The sequence below is a fragment of the Muscardinus avellanarius genome (assembly GCF_963383645.1).
Source record: "Muscardinus avellanarius genome assembly, chromosome: 14".
Taxonomy (NCBI): domain Eukaryota; kingdom Metazoa; phylum Chordata; class Mammalia; order Rodentia; family Gliridae; genus Muscardinus; species Muscardinus avellanarius.
In genome coordinates this window covers 81,230,710-81,257,393 of record NC_137800.1, presented here as the reverse complement: position 1 = coordinate 81,257,393, position 26,684 = coordinate 81,230,710, and the positions used below count along the sequence as shown (strand labels likewise).

Below are 26,684 nucleotides of genomic sequence, written 5' to 3'. Positions count from 1 at the left end.
ATAAAATAAATTTCCAGGAGGTAAAAGTTTAGGTTCTCTCTAAAATATAAAGGCTTTTAGTCTCAACTCTCTCTGTGGTCTCTGATTGGAAGTGGTTGGAAGTGCTATAATTCTTAGAGGCATTTTCATTTTCCTGTCTTAAATCAAAATATTAAAGAGCAAAATTAATGGCCAGACAGCTATTCTCTTTCACATGCTACAAACCCACGCCAGGCTGTATACATCTGCTCCTTGTCATGAATGCTGTGTATTACATTTCACGGCACTGGATTATGGCTTTATATCTCAAGGCTTCATCATAAAATACTGAGGCAACAGGCAGTAAGGATGGGGAAAAACCCAGCCATTAAAGACACACTCGAATGCTTTCGGAATGACATTCTGCGGCTGCTTGCAGATAAAACAGAACGGCGAAGATCTTAAACTTGTATAATGTGTGTCTTTCTGTTTCCTTCTGTACTGAGAATCATAGGGTTACACCTTTTTCAGAAAAGGCAAAGCAATTCTGGGGCTGTTGTCTATTCCTGTGTACACTCTGCAGGCGGTCTTACCTCACAGTTACTGAGATCCAGAGAAACCCCCTTCAAACTATGGTTAGAAGCCAGGCCCAGTAGCAGCGCTCTGCGGGGAGGGAAGACACACATGCATTAGGGACGATTCCACGCAATAGTATGTGTGGGTGTACACACATGCACACACCACATAAACACACTGAGTAATGCCTAGAAAAAGAGAATGCCTTTTCTGAATTACAGGGTCAAGCACCAAGCCCCCCCCCCCTTACTTCTTTAAAGGCCCACTGCAATTCTTTCTCCTAACAACATATATATGATGTAGAAGTGTTCTTGTCTGACAGGCAGCGAGTCAGCCATAGATGGGAAACCTGGCAGGATTGTTGTTCCTATGCAAATAACCCAACAGCGCACCTAATTGCATATTGAAATTCAATTGTGTTCATCACAGATAAATTCCCACCTGTGTCTGCTTGAGAACAGCTCCAGTAATGTTTAGAATATTATTAGGCAATTGTTATTAGCAGGGCAAGATAAAGCCAATTCTCTCCAAGGAGAGCAGCAAGGGAGGATGCCCCTCTCTGACCCAGGATGTGAAATTATACCTGGAAGAGTACTAAGGGAAGACAGAAGTGTATGGATGAGGCTGTAAGAGCAGTGGAGACAGAAAGAGGCACATGTCTCCCACTGGAGTTCAGGATTCTGCCTCTCTGCCCACAGGCTGGGCCAGGCCATGTCTCACTAAGTTGCTGACATCCTCACTAGGTTGCTGAGACTGGCCTTAAAACTGCAATCCTCCTGTCTCAGTCTCCCAAGTACTGGCATTTTCTATTTTTTTTTTTTAATGCAAGTAGGTAAAAGCCAAGCAGATAGAGTTCTTTAGATATTTAACTCTAGAAGATCAATAGTTAGAGGGCAAGCAAGCACTCACTAGGCCAAAGTAAAAAAAAAAAAAAAAAAAAAAATCAGAGGAGCTGCTCTTAGTAAATAAAATAAAACCACAGCAAAGTATAGTGGGAACTAGGGGAAAATTCTGCAGTTAAAATGCTGTTTTAGCCGTGTGAATTATTCACAATTAGTCTAATCTTCAATCACTATTACAAAACTGCTTAACAGAGAACTTTGTATTTCATTTCCCCATCTCTAGATAGGTGACATGTCACAATTTTGGAGTAGCACATTTTATAGATGCGATAAAAGTATTTAACCAAGAGGAAGATGGGACTGGAGAAAAGGGTCCTGCATGGTATAGAGGGGCTCCAGAGAGGAAGGAAAAAGGAGAGAAAAGAGGAAGAAGAAAGGGAGACATAGATGGAAATTCAGGCCACCTCTGAGGTACACTGGAGCAAGAGAGTCCTTGGGATGCAGAGAACAGAACTGTCCTGGAGATTTCAGGACATCCCAAGGAGCAGCAGCATCCTGTTCTCTAAAGCCCCTTGGGATACTTCAACGTAGACTGAAAACATCCTCCAAAGAAAAGCATAACTGATGGTAAGTAGATACAGTCTTTGTCTCCTTGTAGATACAGTCTTTGTCTCCTTTTAAAGGACTCTAAATTCCACGGGAAACTTTTGAAATATAATATGTCCAAACTTGAAGCATTACTTAAACATACTAATACTGGTTCAGATAGCTTTCTTAACATTCAATACGAAAAGTCAAATTGTGAGGGTTTGTTTTATTGTTCATGGTTGTTAGGGTTAGAAACCTTTCATATTAATTCAACACTTTTTTTTTAAGCCTACTATATAATATCAGACTTTTTGGGGGGGGGGCAGTAGTGGGGATTGAATCCAGGGGCATTCTACCTCCAAGCTACACTCTAAGCCCTATACTTTATTCTTTATTTTGAAACAGGGTCTCACTGAGTTGTAAAGGGCCTCACTGAGTAGCTGAGGCTGTCCGCGAACCTGGATCCTCCTGTCTCAGCCTCCCAAATGCTGGGACTGCAAGTGTGCGCCACCAAACAAGCTAAGCTGTGGAGAGCTTCACTAATTAGCTGAGGTTGGCTGAGAACTGCAATCCTCCTGTCTCAGCCTCTCAAGTACTGGGATTACGTGCGTGTGCCCCCACATCCAGCTTAATATCAGACAGTTTTGAGCACTTAACTAAATTCACTTTTCCTTTTTATACATTTTTATCCTTTTATTGGTACATTATAATTATACATCATAGCAAGATTTGAATCTACTTTTCTTGAAGGCATCTATTGTTTAGTCGTGGCAGTACATGCAAGTACCAAAGGAAGATTTTCTTTTAATAGAAAATGCAATAATATCACTAGTGCATGAGTTGCTTTTAAATTTTTTTAATTTACTCTTTTGTCTCAGACTAAAAAGGTATTCTCATTTGCCTTTTCTGTCTCCGGATGATACATCTTTCTTCCTTCCCTCAAGCACATTCATAATAACAAATTGAACTTTAAAAGCTCTAGAGACAATGAATTAATCACTCACTTTAAGGGCTCAGGAGACAGTTTTGTGCCAGAAAGGTTGATTTGCATCAAAGCCAGAGAACTACTAAAAAACTGCTTGAAAGAGGGGGGTACTTCTTTTCCTTTCCTGAAAAAAACATGAGAGTTGTACAAGTGATTACATTTCCATCAAATTTATTTATTGGTTATTCAGATACTATGAAATGATTCATGAATCAGTTATATTCTCAATAGAAGTGTAAAGGTAAAAAGAAACAAACATCTTAAACCTAAATGAATAAATCCAATGCTATTAAAGACATGGTGTAAGCATGGTTAAGACATTTCATTAAGTCTACAAAACAATTTACTCCTTTTCCTTGTTAACTAGTAAACAGATTGTATCTTATACTTTGATTTTTCAGAAAATTCCATATCTGGAGAGTTTGGGGTATGTGTGTGTTTTGTTTTTATTTTTGTACTGGAGGCTGGCATTCTACTTTCAAATTATATCTCCAACCTAATTTTAGTTTTGTATTTTGAAACAGGGTCTAATTAAGTTGCTGAGGACCTCGCTGAGTTAGTAACATGGGTCCCGAACTTGTGATTCGCTTTTCTCAGCCTCCCAGGCACTAGGATTACATAGTGTGCCACTAAGCTGGGCTTCATGTTTGAAGTTTAAAGAAAGAGGTCAACTTTTCATCAATTATCAGCATTTTCCCACTGGTAATGACCAAATGTTGGATCACTACTGGTATTTGGCAAAGTGTAAGCAGCAAGTCTCAGATGAGACAAGAATTGTGGATGGTGTTAAGCTGAGGAACACACAGAAAGTCTGAAAAGGAGCTGGGCATGGTGGTGCGCACTTATAATCCCAGTACTTGGGAAGCTGAGACAGGAAGATCTCAGGTTCTCGGCCAGCCTCAGCAACTTAGTGAGGCCATTCCCAACTTAGTGAGACCTTGTTCAAAAGCAAAAAATAAAAATAGAATTGGAAGTGTAGCTCAGAGGTAGAATACCCCTAGGTTCAATCCCCAGTACCAAACACTAAAATAAAATAAAATAATAAAATAGGTCTGAATGGCATGAAGCTTGCATGGCAAATAACCTATTCAACTACTACTTCCACACCTGAATTCTCATCATTTGTGCACAAATGTTAGAATGAAGAAAAAACTACAAAACAAAATGGCTACCCCTGGCACATATGCCCATTTAGCAAGAGTGGGGAGTAAGTGTACCAAACAGCACAGCTCCATGGTAAGAATAAACTCTGTACTATAAAAGTGTAAGAAAAAACGGGATTCAACAGAGCACACTGGTGTTTGAACACTTTGCCGGTTATGTCCCATCTGACAGAACTGATGGAAGAACTAGATAGGCTGGCACATCTAAAGCAGTTAGCCTGGTGCATAGCAAGCGCTCATTTAATGATGGTAATTCATATTCCGTGAGAGGTTCAGAGAATCTCAGGGCGGAGGGTATACCAGCGGTCTAGCTCACCTTGTATATTTCAATAATATTTCATGTACAGAGGTCTCAAAAAGTATTTGACATGCTTAAAAGAATAAAGGGTAATATAATTCCAGGCTATTTGGAGAAACAAATCTAAGCAACCAGAATCGTCGTTTGAAAAGATGAAAGATCGAACTAGGAGGAAAGAAAATTCTGATAGAATATATGATATTAGACACTGTGACTAACTCTGTCAAGAGAGTAGAACAACACAAATTGAACATCCCTGTTCATCTGTTGTTAACAGATGCTGTTAAATTGTTCCTTGAATACGGATCTTTTCCTGCTACTTTGTCTTGGTTTTGATTGTGCCAAGGTTTCCAAATATTTGCTGCCCCTTTTGGGGGAGGATGAGGCTTGTCATCCCACTGACAATAAGACGGGCCACCTGGACCTCCACGGCCAATACAATATGAAAGGTGAGGTGTGTAATTCCAGGAGTGCTTTACGAGCCAGCATGGGCACGTATGACTTCTCTTCCTCTGTGTGATTGTCAGTTTTCTGGAGAGGATGCTCCCACCTGGGGGGGGGGGGATGTGGCCTGACAATGAGGACACATCCCTGTTGCTAAAAGTCAGTGGGGATGGGGGAGCAGCCCGGGGTTGGCATATGGGGTCACCGTTACTACAGAACCTCCCTCGTCCTGACTGATGCACCAAGGAAATTATCTGGGAACAAAAGAATGAATAGCACAGCTAACAATTCACACCTCCTTGTAAACGCAGTCATTTCAACATAATTACTAAGGGCTTTCCACGACTATATCTAGGTATGGTACAGAGTATTAAACAGTTTAATCACAGCCTTTCATTTGGAAGACAGGACAATTTGTTAGCACAATTCTTTACAAGCTGCGCAGCTCTACTGCAGGCCAGTTATCACAGAATTCACAGTATTGTGAACTCAAAAAAAAAAAAAAAAGATTATATAAGATCGGTATGGTCTATGCTGTCATCATAGAACTCAGTTCCCTGTCAATTATGGCTTCACCAAAGCAGGGCTTCAGAGCTGCCTTCAAACACATGAGCTGACCATTGGCCCAAATCAGCACTGTCAAATGTCCCCAAATAAAGAACCTTTCTATCCAATACCCACCACTGTAGCTCCCAGACTTTATACCCTAACCTTATTCTATGAAGGAATTTCTGCCATATTTTGCTACTATAAAGATTCACATCACTGTTGAAATGATGGACTAAAAATACTTTAAAATACAAATAAATTTGTGAGGCACAAGTAGAGAATAAAAAATGCCAGCAAACTGAGTTTTCCAAACACACAAGGATTTATCCTTGTGAATATATAAAGTTTTAAGAATGTTAGTGGAAACAGAGATCGCTAATATTAAGCAGTACTTTATGTTGTCAAAGAGCATTTCATGACTGAATTACCACGGTCATACTTACGAATACTAAGCGTGGATCTGCACCAAGAAATTAGGAGGCACCAGGATGCCACCCCTCTGATGGAAAGAAAGTGGGCCACAGAGGGGTGGAATCCTGGGACCTCCTAATTTCTTTCCATCAGTCTCCTGTGTTCTCTTTTCATTCCAAATTGTCAGCGTTTGAGGGTTTTTACTGCTTCTATTCTACTGCCTTATTTTGTAAACAGTTGTGAGTTCAGAGGGGTAGATGTGAAACTGGCCCTCTGCTTCCATTAGTTAAAATGTATGAATATTCAAGGGGAGCAAAGAGTCTGTCAACTGATGAATGGATAAAGAAAATGTGGTATATTCACACAATGGAACTTTACTCAGCCATAGAGAAAAGATTAGGTCATTTGCAGGGAAATGGATGGAAAATAGAGAATATTATGCTGAGTGAGATGAGCAAGTCTCAGAAATTTTTATATTTTCTCTCATATGTGGAAGCTAGAGAAAAAAATTTTAAAAAGGCACTTTGGATAAATGAAGGAGATAGAATCGTAGAATAGTGGAAGGGACTGAGGAAGCGAGGTACAGAGGAGAAAAAGAGGATTAAGGAAGGAAAGAGTCCAAATAATGCTTTGGCGATATATAAAGATATTGCTACTGTTTTGCTAGCATGTATGTAGGAGAGGAGAGGAGCGGGGTAGATGTGGAGGAAAGTCCACCAAGAAGAGCTGTGACCTGTATCACGCTGTAAGCATGTATGTTTGCATCACATTGAACTCCTCGGTGTGATGTATAATTGCAAAGCACTAAGGAAAGTATTAAAATTTAAAAATAAATTAAGATATTTTAAAAAATGTATTAACTTAGGAACGATTATTCCCTTGGCCCCTTAAGGTAGCACATACACACTTCTGAACTCATCGTTGAGAACTATCTAGAGAAGCTTCTAATGGGGTTTTACAACCTCAAGAGAGAGCCTGTCCACATTTTAGAATGGCGGTTTATCATACAGCTCACTCAGCATGGAGTTATTGATGAGAACATTAACCTGTGGTTAAAAGGACGTAACAAAAACATAAACCATCAAGACCCAACATTCAGACAGCGGTTCACATTCATCATGCATGCATAACATTCACTCTCTGTGAGTTTGTTTTTATTATTACTATAACTTGCAGAGAAAGACACTTCTAGGCAACAATGGTGGCACAGGGGCATCCATTACCGGTGGGAGAAGGCAGTCCTGGAGAGATTGAGCACGGCAAGATACTGCAGACATCCACGGAGAAGGGCCCCACAGACCTGGGGAAGACAGGAGGCACTTACGTACGACTATTTCTACGTCCAGGAGAATATTTTATTAGAGAGAAAGAACCTGTATCCCATCTGTATAGCTGTTCTGAGACCCCCAAAGCTACAAAAAGAAATCTTACCATGTCCAGGGAACATTCTGTACAGGATAAATCCAGATGAACGATGGCATTTGGCTGAGCCAAAAAATTGTACATGTGCTTGAAATGAAGAACAGAAATGAAATGTTAGGATCTAGACACACACACACACACACACACACACACACACACACACACACACACACCCCACAGTGCAAGTTAGTGTTCCAAAGGAAGTTGCCCACATTCCCAAGGATCATTCTCTGCTATTTCTAAGAGGATCTGCAGACCTGCCATGCTGTGAGAGCAAAACCCAAGGAGTATTTAAAATAAAATTATATTCGAGTTAAAAAAAAAAGGCCATATGATATCTTGTTTGCCAACCCCCCTTTTTTACACACGACTTTGTTTTCCTGATTAGCTCAATTTTTATTGTATAATTTTGGAATGGTGCTGATTAATTTTTAACTCCCCAGACTGAAATGCCACCTGCACTGAAGTCACCCTATCAAAATGCTAATCACTTTTGAAAGTGTTCAAGGCACCACTCATTTGAATTTGAACCACTGGAGAGTCCCAGGCTATATTCTCCTCTGTATAACATAATGATTTTTTCTATCTGCAGTTATTTCTAAAAACCTAACAAGAATGGCCTGACAGCACTATTAGTCTTCAAAGCAATTTCACATACAGCAAAGGCACTGCACCTTTCAGGGGTCACAATCCCCAAGCCCTCCTCATCTACCTCTGCAAGGCCACAGAAACCAAGAAACCAGTCCCTGCATTTCTCTAGTGACCCTGAGAGCTCACCAATCAAGCAAGAGCCCTGCCACAAAACAGCTTAAGCTTAAATTCTCCACTGCATCTCTGGACTCCACAGACATTTGTAATCACAAATGAGCCTATCTAGGCCAGGCATGGTGGTGTGGACCTGTAATCCCAGTACATGGGAGGCTGAAACAGGAAGATTGCTGGTTTGAGCCCAGCCTCAGCAACTTAGAGAAAACCTGTTTCAAAAAAAATTTAAAAAAATTAAAAAGGCTAGAATGTAGCTCAAAGAAAAATGCCCCTGGGTTCAATTCCCATCACACAAAGAAACACACAATACAAATGAGAGCATCCATCCCTGGCAGACATATCAAGTGTCGCAGTTGCACTAAATAGTACTTCAGAAAAATCCTCTTTCTTAAGAAATTCAAGACAAAAAAAAAAAAAAAATGGGCCGTAAATAAGAATAACCAGAAGCCCAGGATGGAATGCATTAGGAAAAGCTCTGATTCAGGAATATCCTTTTTCTTTCACTCATCAAGTCCCCCAATTTGCCTGGCTCCAGGAGTGACCTCTGGACCTGTAAACATGGTATGGTTTTGCTCCCAGCCACCAGGTGGGGGAGCACTTATCACCCAGAGGCAGCAACAAGACCTAGCTTCTCCAACACCCCTCCCAATTGCTTTCTCTGGAGCAGAGGGTCTGGCAAGCCCAGGCACCTGGGGCAGGAGCCCTAGAACCTCAGCCTGTCGTAGGGAGGAGCTCACATTCACTCAGGACTCAGCGTTCCACTCCAGTGTCCCCTGAGAAAGTGGGGACAAGACCCATGCTGGCCAGGGAAAGAGGTACTGAGCTACGTTGCTTTCTGGGGTGACTACTAGTGTCTCTGTGCTATCTCAGCCTCTTCTTCCTTCTGAGTACTTTGTCACTGCGGTGTTTGCTGTCTCACCCTGGACCCCTTGCTTAATCTTGGATGAGAGAGACTTCTAAATCATCAGTGACAGTGACAACTGAAATTGGGAAGTGCACTGAGGAGTCCTCGCACAGCAGGAAATAGGCATTATTTAAATGATTTCAAGTGTGAAGGAAATGAGAGAGAGAGAAAAAATACGACAAATAGACCTTCATTTGTATTCCTAACCTTACAGGTAAAGTAAAACAAAAGACATTTCAGTATGTCTCATCCCTATAAAGTATTGGAGTGTAAATTAAAATGCTTCAAAGACACCCACATTCTATATGCCTTGCTAAAGGAACATTTCTTCTAAATTCCATCATGGTGGCCAGAAGGACCACTCACCACATATGGCAATGAGATTATATCTAACTCTCTGTGTCAATAAGATCTGCCAGCCATTTATACTACAGACACAGGAACATGAAAAAGCTGGTCATAATTAAAGGAGAATTTTCTGGTATCATAATCAAACTTCAAAGAGTGACTGTGGGTTGCTTTTACCTTATTCATGGAATAGATAGGCTAGGGTTTATCCCAATAGGCCCTTTAAATTGCAAACAATTAAAAAAAACAGTCTTCCTAACACTGCTATTTAATAATGAACTAGTTTAGTTCATGTTACCAATCTTTCTTAGCAATTTTAACAGATGAACTTGAATATATAGGGGTGTGTGTGTGTGTGTGTGTGTGTGTGTGTGTGTGTGTTACTAGAGATTGAATCCAGGAGCATTCTACCTCTGAGCTATACTCCGAGCTCTATTTTATCTTTTATTTTGAAACAGGATCTTGCTAAGTTGCTGAGGCTGGCCTTGAACCTGCAATCCTCCTGTCTCAGATTAGAGGTGGGTGCCACCACACCTTGCCAAATGTTAATGTTTTAAAAATGAAGAAAATAATCCCTTCAGAAAAGAATCCAGACTTCAGTGTCATTAAATGAAAAAATAAATAAAAACTACAGTGACAGAGTATATTTAATTAAGGAAGACTAGAGTTTTCATTAAAACACTTCCTAAGCTTGTAACTACATGATTTTAAGACATCATGATAAAGAGAGATGTAGGGAGGGAAATAAGAAAGTCACATTTACAAATTAGTCAGGGCTTATGAAATACAGCTCCTCGGGGGAGGACACGGAGAGTGAAGTGAGGTAAGAAGGCAAGCTTACCGAGAGGTCATCTCCTCGAAGGATGTTCCCTGAGAGGTCCAGGTGGGTGAGGGTGGAGGCGGTCAGAGGGTTGGCACTGAGGGACTGGGAAAGGCTGTTCACCCCTGCAACAGCAAGAACATCCAGGAAACAAAATGACGCCTGTGAGTTTCTAGGAAGGGCCTACTTCAAATCCCAGTCCTGAGGCTAACCGTAAGCACCGTCCCAGACAGCAGCGCTACGGGCATGCCTGCACTTCCCATAAGCCCACGAGGACAGGTGACTCTTGCCACCAGATCTGCGAGAACGATGGATTCCGCCTCTTCCTGCTCCCCGCCTTCCGATGTGTCCAGGGATAGGAAGTATTTTACTTTGAAGTCTCAGAATGATGCAGGTGATCTAGTTTTCAATTTTTACCTTTCTTTTAATCCTGCCAGGTGGTGCCTGGCTTAGTGGATGGCATTTAAATGATACATGCGCACATTCAGATAACTTGGGCTATTTAGGTACTAGGGAGCTGATTGAGGAATATGTCACTCTATGTAAATGTATTACACTCAAGGCAACATTTGGATTGAAATGGATTTTACAAAGACTGTTTTGATGATCTGTACACAATGCAAGAAGCAATCAAGAGGAAAAGCTTAATTAACACTCTATACACGCTTTACTTAGGAAACGTACACAGCTCAAGTTAAAGCCAGTTGAATTCATCTTGCAAATCCACCCGCCAAAATGATGACTATATGGAAAAGGCAGGGCTGTTCAGTGCAGAAAGAGTCATGTTTAATGGGTAACAATGACTGACAGCCTGCCGGTCAGTCACACATGCTGCTAGATGGGTGGATGTTTAGGTCACTTCTTTGCGGTCTGTCATTATAAAATGGGTTTCCACGGGAGTCTGGTCACTCAGTGGCACTCGTACATCCTCAATATCCCTGGTGATTATTCTCAGGATAACAAAACAGCGGATATAGCAAAATCCTTAATGTTTCTACTAGAAGTCTAAAGATTCAACCTGGCATACTATACATGCCTGTAATCCCAGCCACTAGTAGGGCTGAGACAGGAGGATCCCAAACTCCAGGCCAGCTGGGATTACACATTACACCACTGAGACCAGATGCTTTTGCATGTTTCTTAAGTAAAATTCTTTTAAAATCCCAGCCACCACTCTAAAGAAAAAGAGATCGCTGGATGTGATGGTGCATGCCTTTAATCCCCACACTTGGGAGGTGGAGACAGGAGGATCACGCAGGTTCAAAGCCAGCCTCACTGGCTTAGGAGACCCTGTTTCCAAATAAAAATATAAAAACTAAGTCTGGGAGTGCAGCGGTAGAAGGGTTTCCAGGAACCCCAGTACCACCAAAAAAAAAAAAAAAAAAAAAAACAAAAGAAAAAAGAAAAAGAGCAAAGAGGGTTTCTGCCACACTCTGACAGCTTCAGGAGTGGAGGGACCAGGGCTCAGGTCTGCCACAAAGAGTCAGATCTGGCCATGAGGCAAGCAGAGAAAGGAACTCCAAGAGCTGAGGGCTGACACACCTTCACTGGAGTGCTCACCCTCTGGTGCTGGTCAAGGGGTCATGGTCTCATTTTCCAGCTTCAGAGAGATGCAAAGGCCCGATTCCAGCCGATGCACGATGAAGGCCACTGAGCCATTTCTCAGGGGCAAGTGGACATTTGGGCATGTTAAGAAGGATACAGAGGTTTTGAATGTAAAATATTTTAAGTAAGTGCAAGGAAGAACTTCTTGGCTGTCATCTCAATCAGTTATTAAGTGTTTACAAAGGACAAAGCATGGGGAGACTTATGTAAGACCCATCATTGCCCTGGAAAAATGCAAAGGCCATCACAAAAGGAAAAGAATAAAAGCCAAAAACAACTAATTAGACTCCAGGATGAGAAGTCACTGCTACATAGATGTTGTTGTTGTTGTTGTTGTTGTTTTAAAAAAAATCTTTGTTGAAGATTGACTATACAAAGACTGAACAGGGGCTTGTGAGAGCCAGAGACACCACCTCACCAACCAAGGCCAGCGCAGTGGTTGACAGACAGACTGGCGGGTTCGGCATCTGCAGATTCAACCAACTACAATTGAAAATAGGTTTTAAAATTGCATCTGAGCCAGCCATGGTGGCACACACCTGTAATTCCAATATTTGGGAAGCTAAGACAGGAGGGCCACAGGTTCAAGGCCAACCTTCGCAACTTAGCGAGGCCCTCAGCAACTTAGTGAGACCTTTTTCCAAAATCAAATAGGACTAGAGGTGACTTTAAAAAAAAAATATGCATCTACACTGAAAAACTACAGACTATTTTTCTTGTCATTATTCTCCAAATTACAGAGTATAACAACTATTTGCATAGCTTTACATTGGATGAAGTATTATAAGTAGTCAGAAGATGATTTAAAGTACATGGGGAAGGCCAGGGGTGGTGGCGCACGCTTGTAATCCCCGCGCTTGGGAGGCAGAGACAGGAGGATCATGTAGGTTCGAAGCCAGCCTCACTGGCTTAAGAGACCCTGATTCAAAAATATAAAATTGGTCTGAGAGTGTAGCCCGGAGGTATAAGGACTTCCAGGAACCCCAGTACCACCAAAAAAAAAAAGTACATGAGGGCCAGGCATGGTGGTGCATGCTTATAATCCCAGTACTTGGGAGGCTGACAAAGGAGGATCTCTGGTTCATGGCCTGCCTCCACTACTGAGCGAGGCCCTCCACAACTTAGTGGGACCCTGTTTCAAAATAAACAATAAAAAAACAGGGCTGGGGGTATAGCTCAGAAGTAGAATGCCCCTGGGTTCTAACTCAAGTACCGCAAAAATAAAAATAAAAAAATAAAAAATAAAAAATCTGGGTAAGGATAATTGAGTTATGTGTGCATGCATGTCTCCACCATCTTGTACCCCATTAAGATGTATGACTATAGCCGGGCGTGGTGGCGCACGCTTGTAATCCCCATGCTTGGGAGGCGGAGACAGGAGGATCGCGCAGGTTCAAAGCCAGCCTCGCTGGCTTAAGAGACCCTGTTTCCAAATAAAATATAAAAAATAGGTCTGGGAGTGTAGTCTGGAGGTAGAAGGGTTCCATCCCCAGTACCACCCCCCAAAAAATAAAGATATATGACTATAATGCACCAATAAAAATTAAAAAAAATAAAAAACACACAAAAAATAAAGCGCATGGGACTATTGTGTATGTCCTATACAATTACACACCACTTTCTACAAAGGAACTACTAGGGGAGTGCTATGGAGTTCAGTATGGCAGGGTGAGGAGGAAGTGTCCTGGAATGGCTCTCCTGCAGACACTGAGGGCTGACCGTCCTCGCTACCCAGTGAGGCAGCTGTTATCAACAAGCAAAGAGCCTGTGACAGAAGGATGTGGAGATTTGATTAACTGTATTCCAAGAGTGAAAGCTGCGGGGCCTACAGGAAAGGTTAATTTCTGTGATCTCCTATGATTGTTCCTGTGACCATATTCCTTCTATCTGTCCTGTTATTAGTATTAATCTGTTTTCTGAGATGGAATAATTGAGTTGAAAACATACGGAGAATACCAGGCTCTCATTAAGAAAATCATCTGCATAATCATGTCCTTTCTGAGGTATCACAAAACCCAATAAATAAATTCCAAAATTAGAAGGCCAAATTAGTGCTGACAGCAAAAATGCTCCTTCACAAGTGTGGGCACTTGGCAGGTGGCCAACGTCGGTCAGAGAGACTGGGGAGAAAAGTGTGTTATCAGCTCAGCTTCATGCTTCTGAGACAGAAGGATTTCCTTTCCTGCCTCCTGGGCCCACATTTACATTGGGTCCGTGTTAATAAGCCCACTAACATCAGGAAATTATAAAAATGTAGAACTAGAGGGGAAAAAAATCAGGGTTCTTATAAGCCAAACCAAACACAGATATGCATGTCGTTCTCAATTCTGGCTATCTACTGATTTTGACCATGCTTGATATTTATTATTGGAATGCTTACAGCTGGAGAAAGGTGGTAACAGATGGCCCTGCCTTGACATCGTCTGCCAACCAGCAGGACATTTGCTGAAAATCCAGAAAACTATCAGTCAGCTCACATCTGAGGTTGAGAAAGGGTATTTGGAAGCAGAGAGGATGTCATGGGGGCATTAAAAAAAAATATGCCTTAAATTAGGGAGCCATGACTAGAAATGTTTTCTAGAAACTGAAAAATGTTATTCAAATTTAGCAGTAACTTAAAACTGCTGTTTAATCTGAGCTATTTAAAACTGCAAACCTTCTAGAACCTATGTATATAGCTTTAAGAAATCAATTAAAAGCCAGGATGGTGGTGTGTGCCTGTAATCTGAGTAATTTAAGAGATTAAGACAGGAGGATCATAGGCTCGAGATCAGCCTCAACACTGTAGTGAGACCTTCAGCAACCTATTGGAACTCTATTTCAAAACAAAAAAATAAGAAGAGCTGGAGATATAAGTTGGAGGTAGACGGCTCCTGGGTCCAATCCCCAGTACAGCAAAAAAAAAAAAAAAAAAAAAAAACACATCATGCACTTGTAATCCCACTTACACTTAAGAGGCTGAGACAGGAAGGTTAGCAGAAAGCCTCAGCAACACAGTAAGACTGTTTCAAAATAAAAAAGAAAATAGGGCTGGGAGTATAGTTCAAAGGTAGAATGTCCCTGGCTTCAATCCCTATTACCAAAAAATAATCATTTCAAGAAATTTGCCTTACAACGGACAAGGTAAAATTCTCTGAGTTATGGTTTATAAAACAATACTAATTCTCAAAATGAGAGCATGTTCATAGCAAATGGAAAAGTCAGGATTCGACCACAGGCAGCCTGACGTGACTGACAGTGTCGCACATTATGCCTCGAAACAGTGATGTGTTGAATAGCAAGCTGCTCAGTCCAAGGAGCCTCCCCGAACCCCACGGCGGGCCAGGCGCTGGGGCAGGTGACGGAGGTGCGGAGACAAGAGAAAAGTAGGCCACAAGGAGAGCTCCGTTTCCAAAAGAAAGACACAATATTTACACGATAATGTCACATGCGTGATCCAGAAATAATAAAAAGGAAAGAGCAATTGAGTTTGTGCAGCCTCAGGCTTGGGGAACATGTCTCAGCAGAGAAGATCAGAGATGAAGGTTTTCTAAAATAAATAGAAGCTCTCAAAATAAAAGATGGGGGTTGGGGGTGAAAGAAAACCTTCGCAGGCGTCCAGGCAGAGAAAGAAAACCTTGGCAGGCGTCCGGGCAGAGTATGAATGTGTGTGCAGGCATGCAGAATGCAGAAGAATCTCTGGTATTATTACGAAGGTGCTGGTGTGGCAAAATAGTAACAGGCTTGACGGGACGTGATGAGTGATGGGAGAAAAGCAGGCAATTTCTAGGGACAGAAAGGAGAAGCAGCAGCGACGGTGGTGACTCGGCGGCGGGGCTGAGTTTTCTGTGAGGCAAGCAGATGTGCGAGGTGGGGGCCAGCTAGTTTTTGCAGAAATGTGCCCAGGACACACAGCCAGGTGCCTTCAGGAATGCAAGGCATGAGGCTGCAGGCAGCCAGGTGAGCACTCTTGATTCAAAAAGACTGCAAGTGTACTTCAAAACTGTTCTCTACTCTGAAAACACTTAACTCCGGACCATGAGATCTGAATTACATCACGTCTGTATCTTAGAGTTGCCAGAGTACTGGGATATGTGTATCTTCAAATGCAGGGAATAATAATTCTAACTACTCAAGGTAGTAAGTGTGCCAGCAATATGAGACACAGTGCAGAATAAAAAAAGACGACTGTGAGCTGTGCTGCTCTAAACATGGATATGCACAGATTACTATGACTTTCTGAGTCCCAGGAGTGGTACAGCTGGATCATATGCTGGATCTATTCCCAATTTTCTGAGGAACTGTCACACTGATCTCCATAGGGGCTGCACTAATTTGCAATAATGGAACCAACCTAGGTGTCTAGCAACAGAAGATTACAAAACTATGGGATATACATACAATGGAATTCCACTCAGCGACAAAGAAGAGCGAAGTAATGTCATTTGCAGGAAAATGGATGGACTTGGAGAACAGTATGCTAAGTGGGCCAGCCAGTCACAGGAAGTGAAGAGGAGTATGTTTTCTCCCATATGTGGAAGATACCAGTCATCTCGCTAGCAGAGAGGCTTCAGAATGGACTACAGCAATGGAGGAGAAACTCTAGTGCAGCCAGGAGGTGGTTTAGGGGAAGAGGGAATCACTTCCATGGACATTATGTGCATATGTGAGGATACCATTGCCAGTCTCAGTACCCTGCATGGGGGAGGGTAGAGGACAGGAAGGGGGCCGGGGAAGCCCACCAAGTGCTGTGAGCGTATCTCTCACTACCGCCGTGAACTACATTAAAATGTGAGATTATAATTAATGCACCACTAAAAGTAAAAAAAAAAAAAGAAAAAAGACATACTGTACCTTTAGGTGATAGTGAGGTTTTAGATAAATTTAAATGCTTTAATCCCTTGGGGAGTTTGGCAAATTGAATACTTAAAGAGGACACGCCTGAAAAAGGAAAAGAAAAAGGTATTATTAGGACTTTCACATTCTCAGAAAAGTATTTGACAGTCCATGAAAATTAAATTTGATTCCAATTAATTTGACTGTATTTTTCTGTCTAAAGCGAGAGCTTATTTTCTAATCATTTACATCGTGCCTCTCTTTCTTTCTGTCTCACCTACTGGGTAGGAGAAGGGAGAGATTATTTAGTTATGCATAACAGTATCTGTAACTTTTCCGTTACAGATATTTTTCTTTGGGCCAAAGTGTGGCCCTCTTCTCATAGCCCTATTTAAAATGCAAATCCTTTTGGGAATGGGTGATATAACCATTCCCCCCTTTTTAACCTTCTGTCTTAATGAGTTGCTCTCTCTTGTGGATGAGCAGATGCATGCTATTTAATTGTTGTCAAGAAGAATGGAATAATAGTAACTATTTGGAATAACTGCCTCAGTTGCAGCAGATGGATTTGATACTTAATTGGCTCATGGCTAACAGCCTCAGATAGAACATCAGCGCACGTTTCAACTTCTTAAAGGCAGGTTTTGTAACATGGAAAAGAATTTATAATATTTAAATTAGACATTTTTTAAACTAATGGCCAGAGAAGGAGAATGGAAACACCAGCGTACTCATTCAAGTGATACACTGAAGTGTTCTCCCTTCTACAGCCCTTCAAGCAGCCTCCAGCTGGATCATGGGAAACTCCTTAAACAATATTAGGCAGACGTTCCCCCAGGATACTTCCAGAATTCCCAGCAGCAATAGAGAACCACTGTGTTGATTGCTTCACTATTCTATCACTCTGAATTGTCTACAAATCTTACCAGAATTTATCAGAAATAACAACTGTAGAATGAACATAAAGGTCATGCCCTTTGACCAAGCCTTGGCAGGACTATTTCCCTAGGATGGTGTCTGACCTGGGATCCAGGCCTCTCTGCTCAGTGTTCCATCGCCAAAGGAACCCCAGTTGATTAATGTTAAAAAGAATATGTCAAAGTTGGGCATGGTGTCACATGCCCATAATCCCAGCTACTCAAGAGGCTAAGGCAGGAGAATGACAATTTTGAGGCTAGCCTGGACAACTCAGCAAGACTTTGTCTCAAAATTAAAATTAATTAGGGTTGAGATATAGCTCAACAGAACAGTAGAGCACTCATGGGTTTAATCTAGTATGGGGGGATGATAGAGCTATTTTTTTTAACGGGTCTGGGGATGGAACTCAGGAGCATTTGACCTCCAAGCTACACCCCCTGCCCTATAATTAGTCTTTATTTTGAAACAGGTCTAAGTTGTGGAGGGCCTCACTAAGTAGCTGAGGCTTTCGGGAACCTCGATCCTCCTGTCTCAGCCTCCCTAATCCTGGGATTACAAGCCTGCACAACCAAGCCCAGGTTTAGAGCTAATTAAAAAAAAAAAATCCCCCCAAAACTTAGGCAATGTATTTATTTCTAAGCAACAAATTAACCCAAGGAAAAAATCCCATGTGAATTTTATTTATTTATTTATTTATTTATTTATTTACTGATTGATTTGTTTGGGTACTAGGGACTGAGCCTACAGGCATTCTACCTGTGAACTACACCTCCAGCCCTTTATTATTTATTTTGAAATGGTCTTACTAAGTTCCTACAGCTGGTCTTGAACTTGCGATCCTATCTCTGCCTCCCAAGTACTGGGATTACAGGTGTGTGCCACTATGTCCAGCTGTGTGAATTTCAAAATTATTTTGAGTTAGATAAAAAAAAAAAACTATGATGCTAACATTTTTGAGCCAAAACTAAAACCATTCTTACTGGGAAATCGATAGTTCTAAATAATGTATCAATACAAAAGAAAAACTTGAAAATAATTATCTGATTATACAATTCAAGATTTTCAAATTTAGAATAAATTAATCTCTGCCCTGCTTCTATAAGTGAAAAGAAGTAATAAGGGCAATAAATCCATTAAATAAAAAGTAGCCACAAAAAATTAATAAATTTAACAAAGCTGACAAATTAGTAAACCACACAAAGATTGGTAAAAATGAGAGAGAGAGAGAGAGAGAGAGAGAGAGAGAGAGAGAGAGAGAGAGAGAGAGAGAGAAACTACTACTTGAAGACTTTACTGAATGGATTATCTTTTTCATGACTTCTTAAAGTATGTGTCAAATCTAGACATTATCCTAGTAATCAAAAGGCCTGAGACAGGAGGATCAGAGGTTCGAGGACAGCCTCTGCAAGTAATGAGACACACATCAACCTTGTGAGAACCTGTTTCAAAATAAAAATAAAATAGGGCTGAGGTGTAGCTCAAAGCTGTAATGCCCCTGGGCTCAATCTTCAGTAACACACACACACACACACACACACACACACACACACACACACACTTAGACTTTTTTGTAAAAGAGGTCTAATTTATTTCTCTTCAAAATAAAACTCGTTAGCCGGGCATGGTGGCGCACGTTTGTAATCCCCGCACTTAGGAGGCGGAGACAGGAGGATTCACGCAGGTTCAAAGCCAGCCACGCTGGCTTAAGAGACCCTGTTTCCAAATAAAAAAAGTATAAAAACAGGTACTGGGAGTGTAGCCCGGAGGTAGAAGGCAGTACCACCAAAATAAAACTCTTTAAAGTCTTTGCTATGAAGCATTTTGCCTAGTAAAAAAGTAATTATAAAATGTTTAGTGTGATAATTTGCTATCTGATGTTAAGTTACAAACACAAGAAAATTATATTTGACATTGCAAATTTAACCCCATTAATCATGTATGCATTTAAAAGCCTGTAACAACATTTATTTATTTATTTTGTGTGTGTGTGTGTGGTACTGGGGATGGAACCTTGGGGCATTCTATCTCCAAACTACACCCCCACCCCCTATTTTTTAGTCTTTTTATTTTTATTTTTGAAACAGGGTCTCACTAAGTTGCAGAGGGCCTCACTAAGTAGCTGAGACTGTCCAAGAACCTGCTCAGCCTCCCAAACCCTGGGATTAGAAGCATACACCACCACACCCAGCCTAAAACAAATAAAATTCTAAGACTTGTATATTCTGGGATCATTAGGATTTACATGGTAGAAGTTAGTAGGCAGGTCCTTGTTATTCTGAAACATCAATATTTATATATATTTTTGCAGTACTAGAGATTGTCCAATCCCTAGAACATCAATATTAACAGCTTAGTTATTAATCAACATTAATAGCTAATCATAAAATTCTGTCTATAAAGTTCTAAGCAATATGATATGAGAAAGCAAAAGTCCTCTTTTTTTTGCATTTTAGAAAGCATATAGATTGGGGACAGGTGTGGTGGCTCAAGACTGTAATCCCAGTACTTGGGAGGCAGAACAGGAAAATTGCAGGTTTGAAGCTAGCTTCTGCAACTGAGCAAGACTCTGTTTCAAAACAAAGCACACAAAAGGGCTGGGGGTACAGACTGGAGGCAGAACGCCTTTGGGTTTAATTCTCAGTTCCACAAACACAAAAAATGAAAACAAAAGAGAGAGAGAGAGAGAAAAGCATACAGATTGGATCATTATAGATGTCAGTCAGACCATAAATGGGTGAAAATTTTTAGACTTCTACTAAGAAAAGTGAATAAACAGATAAAATAGTGTAATAGTGCTTCCATTTTTTAAGAAAACAGAATCAAGAGCCAGGAATATGGAAACAAAGGAATTTTGGAAAAAATAAACTCAATACATCTAACTTTTTTTTTTTTTTTTTTTTTGGGTGGTACTGGGGTTCCTGGAAATCCTTCTACTTCTGGGCTACACTCCCAGACCTATTTTTTTCATACAAATTTTTAGTTGGAAACAGGGTCTCTTACGCCAACGCAGCTGGCTTCGAACCTGCGTGATCCTCCTGTCTCCGCCTCCCAAGCGCGGGGATTACAAGTGTGTGCCACCACGCCCGGCTACACCTAACTTTTGAATGTGCTAAACCCAAATCCACAGAATTTTAATAAATATTCTTTACCCAATGTAACCATTAAAAAATGTTAATTAAAGCTCCGTGTGGTGGTGTGTGACTATAATCTCAGCAACTCAGGAGAGGTTGAGGCAGAAGAACCTCAAGTTCAAGGTCAGCCTGGGCAACTTAGCCACACCCTGTCTCAAATTAAAAACTGGGAATGTAGCTCATTGGTTTAGTGTCCCTGTGTTCAATCCTAGTAACGCGCGCACGCACACACGCACACACACACACACACACACACACACACACACACACACAGTCAATTATATATGGTTGAAATGATGAATCTAAAGAAAAGTACTAAGTACTTCCTATTTTGTATTTGCCTTACAGAAACCCAACATCTTCAAACAGTAAGGGTTTATTGAAAAGTCTATTGATACATTATGAACTAAACCAATGCTTTTCAAACAGAATGCACAAAACTGTTTCTTTCTACTCCCAAAGAAAATCACAACTCACCGTATGTAAGACTCAGTGACGGATTAGTTGATATGACTGGCAACCCTAGAAAGGAGTCTGAATTCCTTGTGTTAGCACCACCCTGCTGGCTTGTCCAAAACACGCAAACACATCACCATAAGATAGAAATAACAGAATTAGCACTATTTATCTTCCCTAGGAGAGAGGGAGGGAAACTGGGAAGAACGGGATGTGAAGTGTACAGCTTTTAGAGAAGCAAAGCACGTGAAATGAGCAGAGAGGGAGGAAGAAATCTCAGAAAACGCTCAACTCTCACGCAGGCAATGATGTTGATCCAAAAAAAATGAGTCACAAGATGCCTGAGAAAGCCCTATCTCAGACACCTGCTCCTCCCGGAAAACGCCTCATGGAACTGAAGTATAAGGAGAGCAGGGATTTTCCAGTCTTTCTACCATGACTCACACAAAGAAATAGGTTTTAACATCAAATTGCAAGAAGCTCACACATAAATGTATACACAGATTGGAAGACTGCAATCAACACTTCCTTTCAAATGCACTCTGACATGTTCTATTTTATTTCCTCTTTTTTTAATGCTTGTCATGAGCTATTAAATTGACTTCATGGCCTATTAATGGGTCCTGGCCCACAGCCTGAAAAATGAGAGTTAGAAGAAAAATAAGAGAAAGCTGGGAATAGGCCCAGCGGTCTGGGCATTACTGCTGTGCGCGGCTTTGCAGAGCGCAGGGTGTCTGGCCTGGGGAGCCGTACTCACCACCGTGCCTCTGCTTACGGAGTCAGACCGCCTCCTTCACCACAAGCCCCTTAGTAATCGGAAGGCCCCAGGCCTGTCCTTCAGACACAGTGTGGAAAGGAAACCGAGCTGTTCATTACACAAATTTGCTCTATCTCCATTCAGGTCACAAAGCCAGGAGCCAAGATTTCTCCCTGAGAGTTTCTAAATAAGTCCCTGAGTGGATGGTTCAGGCACAAAATCAAATTCCATTTGGTATTTAGATTCCTCCGTATTCTCGGCCACTAGTTTGCTAAGATCCTATTTACCCTGTGCTTCCTTGAGTTTCTCTGTAAATAATTTTGGCTGCCCTGGTTCTTTTTCTTTACCACACAACTTCACTGCAGGCTCCCCTCATCTTTTTGTTTTCAAACATTAAATACTGCCACCAGAAAGCTCAGACACAAAAGTTAATACTTTTATTGTCTATGCTGAAAAATCAATAAATACATACAATTGATTTTCTTATGGAATTTTCACCTGAGAAGAAAAGCCACCAGTCTTTCTCACAGAATTAGTCTAAATAAAAAAAAAAAAAAAAAAAAAAGGAGGAAATTGTGTTTAGGAGGCTCAATCCAGAGGGGAAAAAAAAGCCAGAAAATGAAAGTGCTGGCAGCTCTGGTGAGCACAGCAGTGGGTGAATCTCAAGGAACAGACCTGAGGGGAATCTGAGCCTTTGAAAATATTTTCGAAGTATCAAAATATGAGGGCATTCGAGGGCATGTTGGTATGCAGTCAGTGGAGACAGGACTGCATCCTCGCCAGGATTCACTGCTACCACATCTGCCAAAAAGCTGCAGTGAATGAGAAGACCCGGAGTCAAGTCCCAGAGGTAAGAGCATGGAAGGGAAGAAACGTTATCTTCAAACACACTTCTCACCCTGGACAAAAGAAAGCTTTATAACCTTCACCACAATTCTCAAGTGCTATTTTCAAGAATACATGAGAGAATCAAGATGAGGCAAAATTAAGCGCAATTTAAGGACAATACTTCTTGGCCCTGGACACTGGATGCTGTGTCTTAAGAAGAGGAGGAAGGAGGACCCTGGGAGTGGGGATAAGGGAAGGGGATGGGAAGCAATGTCTGCATTTAGTTACAACACAGGTGGGAACTTTAACACAATATATCGAGGAAGTTTAACCCAAAGGGTTGTGGAGCTCTAGGTTGAAGGCTGACAGAAAGGACCAAACCTGGGGTGTAAGCCGTCCAGCACGGTCTGCCTTAGAGCACAAGTGTACAGGACAGAAGCTGAAAGGCCTCAGATCTGTCCTCTCCTGTGGCAGTTGGGGTCTGTCTGCCTTCACTTATTGTTTCTGAGGTTCGTGATGTAGGAGAAAGTGAGAATCCCATTCCCTTTCCTTGCTGAGCAGTGGTTCCCAATACACACACACCAGGTTTGTTCATCCACTCACAGTGATGGACAGATTTGTGGTGAACTTTTAAAGGAACTTTCTACCCACTTTTGAAAGTAGCTCTTACCTTCCCACCAGCAATGGATGAGCTGATTTCTTCACATCCTCTACGTACTCATCCTTACTATGGCAGTACTACCAGCTGTGAAGTGGTACTTCACTGTGACTTCAATCTGCCATTTCCCTGCTGACAAAGGAATGCCCTTCCTGGTCCTCTTCCTGGTTCTTCAGGACCTGGCTCCAGCAACTACTGCCCTGTACTGATTGTGTCTTGTCAGTAGACAAATATAGCCAATTCCTTCCCAAATCAAACATAAAACCAAAATAGCTCCCTTGACTATCAGAGGTGACCTGTACAGTTTCTTGTCTGTCACATTCCCCTGTCTACAGCATTTGATTACTAGAGAGAACAGCTGTTTGTCTTGAAGAAATTATTATACCCCAGAGAAACTCCTATTCTAGTACTATGCAGCTATTTTTTTTTTCAGCTTTGAATTAGTCTACAAGTGTGCCTTTCACATGATCTAGTTTTCGAATTTAGTTTCCACCTTCCTTTAGGTTCACTACTTCAGACCATGAAGGTTACCGTTGAGATTTTTCTTTGAATACTATGGGTCTCTTTTCAACACACAACAATGTCTGTATCCGGAACAAAAAGCAAAACTGTCTATATCAGTATCCTCGGCTCAGCTGAATAATTAATCTTCATAAAATATATAACATTGAAAGACGAAAGGCCTTTATCCCACAAAAGAAGAAAACATGTGCATCGCAAAATGAAAACAAAATATTCCCTCTAGAGAAATACTGATTCCTTCTTATAGCCCATTCATCAATGTCCTACTGAAACCTCAGTCCCAAGTTTCTTTTTCTAACCCATTTGACTCTTTCCTCTACCTACACAATATTAATATATATTTTTTTTTTCTGGTGACTGGGGAATAAATATAGGGGAATTCTAACTCTATATTACATTCCCAGCCCTTTTTATTTTTTACTTTGAAATAAGGTCTCTCTGAGGCTAGCCTCAAACTTGCAATCTTCCTGGCATTGCCTCCAAAGTACTAAGAATATAGGCATGCATTGCTACACCTGATTAAGCAAATTTTGTTTGTTTGTTTTGGGTTTTGCGGGTCTGGGGATGGAACCCAGGAGTATTCGACCTCAGAGCTACAGCCCCTGCCCTATTTTTTATTCTTTATTTTGAAACAGGGTCTCACTAAGTTGTAGAAGGCCTCACTAAATAGCTGAGGCTGTCCGTGAACTGTGATCCTCCAGTCTCAGCCTCCCAAACGCTGGGATTACAAGTGTGTGCCACCATGCCTGGCTTACTGAATGTTTTAAACAAATCTTTCTTCCTGTTCACTGTAGTCCTTCAACTTTTCCCTCATCCAACACTCAAATCTTGTTAAATATTGAAAGAAAATGGTGGTGGGCAGAAAGCTAGGATGGTCTCAAGACTCCTGCCCCAGAATATACAGCCTGTAGGTTGAGAGAGGCAGGTCCTATCATGGGATGTCACTACCATGATTACTAATCCATTGGTTCCAAATTCAAGAAGAGGGACACTGTCCTGATGGGCCTATCCAATCAAGGAAACTAGGAATGAAAGCCCAAGGAAACAGCCACATTGCGAAGAGGGTCCATGTGGTAAGGATCTGAGCTCAGCCTCCAGGAGCCAGGAGTAGCCTTACAGAGCAGCTAGCAAGAAATTAGGGGCCCCAGTCATACACACTATAGAAATTAATTCAGCCAACAACCAATGCACTTAGGGAGGACTCCAGGCTGCAGAGGAGACCACAGCCCAACTGATAATGTGCTTCCAACCTCTGGAGACCTTGGGTGCATGTGGGGGCAGCCAACCGAGGTCCAGGTTCCTGCCCAGCTGGAAGGTTCTGTGAGATGATGTATTTGTCTCATTTTATGCTGTCATGATGGAGCAGTAATTTGTCTTGCAGCAATAGATAATAAACTATTTCTGAAGCAATATCCCTTTCTTCTTGAATCATTTTTTTTAAGAAGTTAATCAGTTAAGTTTTAACGTGAGTTTTGTCACAAAAGGGCAGAAGGATCTAGAAGTCGACAAGTACATTGTCAGCACTTGTAACATAAGTACAACTTAGCTGGACACTACTCTTTAGTCAGGGCTAAAATACTAATTTTCCTAGAATGCTGGCATCCATGGAGAGCTACTGACCTCTGTCCTCCAGAGCATTGCCTGCAAGGTTAATCGTGTGCAGTCCTGAGTTGGGGTTATGCGCTAGGGCACTAGCCAGTTTTTGTGCAAAATCTCTGCAAGGAAACAAAATAAAGAGTCAATACACAAAATGTAAAATCATTCAAATGAAATCTTTAGAGTTGAAACTGGAGTGAAATCTAAAGAGAGAAATCTCCTGTACAATATTAAGCCATCCATCATTTATTGGTTAACACCCGTGAACACCTTATTAGAGAATTAGTAAGGCCATAGCCAGAATATTTATCAGAAATATTGAAGGATCAGAAATATCCTTCAAAAGGAAATTGAAAACATGCAATTACCCCTTTAAGGATACATTGTTGTATGCTATTAAAAGTACTTCTTGGTCCCTCCAAATTTTTTAAAAGAATATTAGATTCCAGCAGGCTGCTCACTGTAACTTGGTGCTCATTTCATGCAATACACATAAATGTAAAACTGATTACTCTAATTACTGTGCCAGTAGCTACAACTACTAGCACTCTATCTTACAAAAAAAAAAACCCAACACAATAAAAATATATTTCACTTAAAACCAACCATCCCCAAAATTCACAGTTATCTACCCACATTGCTTTTTATTTCTGTTTTAAATAAAATTTTATATAGTATAATTATAATTTTCTGTTTGATTTTGTACTCAATGCCACCATAAAATTTCAACCTATTCAATAAAAAAATCAAAATCACTATTTTATTTAGAAATAACATGCTAAGTACCATGTTTACAAAAATCATTACTCTCATCGTTAACAATGGTAAAAAAAAAATTTTGTTCTAACAAATCCTAACCTATGCCCCTAAAGGCAAAGTCTGGAATCATTACAACTAAACCACCAGATAAAAACTGTTTAAGTGTTGAGAGGGATAGAAATGACCAACACCAACCAAAGCCAGGTAGTAAAAAGAAGTGTAATATGTCTTTACAACTACCAGTAACAATAAACATAAATCTACACGTAGCACCCACACCATGAAAGGCACCTAAGCAGTCTGCGAATAGTCACTCATTTAGCCTCATATCCTTAATTCTGCATGGTAGACGCTCTGATTATCCCCCTATTAAAGAAAAGAGACTAAGCTGGGCCTGGTGGCATGCACTTTTAATCCCAGCATTTGGGAGCCTGAGACAGGAGGATTGCAGTTCATGGACGGCCTCAGCTACTTAGTGAGACCCTTTGCAACTCAGTGAGACCCTGTTTCAAAATAAAGAATAAAAAAGAGGGCAGGGGGTGTAGCTCGGAGGTAGAAGCAGAGAG

At 41.1% G+C, this 26,684-nt stretch overlaps 1 protein-coding gene across 5 annotated transcripts in view; it reads right to left on the bottom strand.

Moving 5' to 3' along the window:
- The window catches only part of CARMIL1 (capping protein regulator and myosin 1 linker 1), a gene marked incomplete at both ends in the record, with an annotated part of 268,378 nt that overhangs the window by 94,442 nt on the left and 147,252 nt on the right, over positions 1-26,684 (bottom strand). For all 5 annotated transcript variants that reach the window (XM_080710653.1, XM_080710650.1, XM_080710651.1 and 2 more), the window contains 7 exons: positions 552-621; positions 2,969-3,073; positions 7,038-7,114; positions 7,246-7,323; positions 10,095-10,198; positions 16,512-16,598; positions 25,384-25,478. In XM_080710653.1, coding sequence (XP_080566779.1) covers positions 552-621; positions 2,969-3,073; positions 7,038-7,114; positions 7,246-7,323; positions 10,095-10,198; positions 16,512-16,598; positions 25,384-25,478 — 616 coding nt within the window. The remainder of the gene's footprint in view (positions 1-551; positions 622-2,968; positions 3,074-7,037; positions 7,115-7,245; positions 7,324-10,094; positions 10,199-16,511; positions 16,599-25,383; positions 25,479-26,684) is intronic.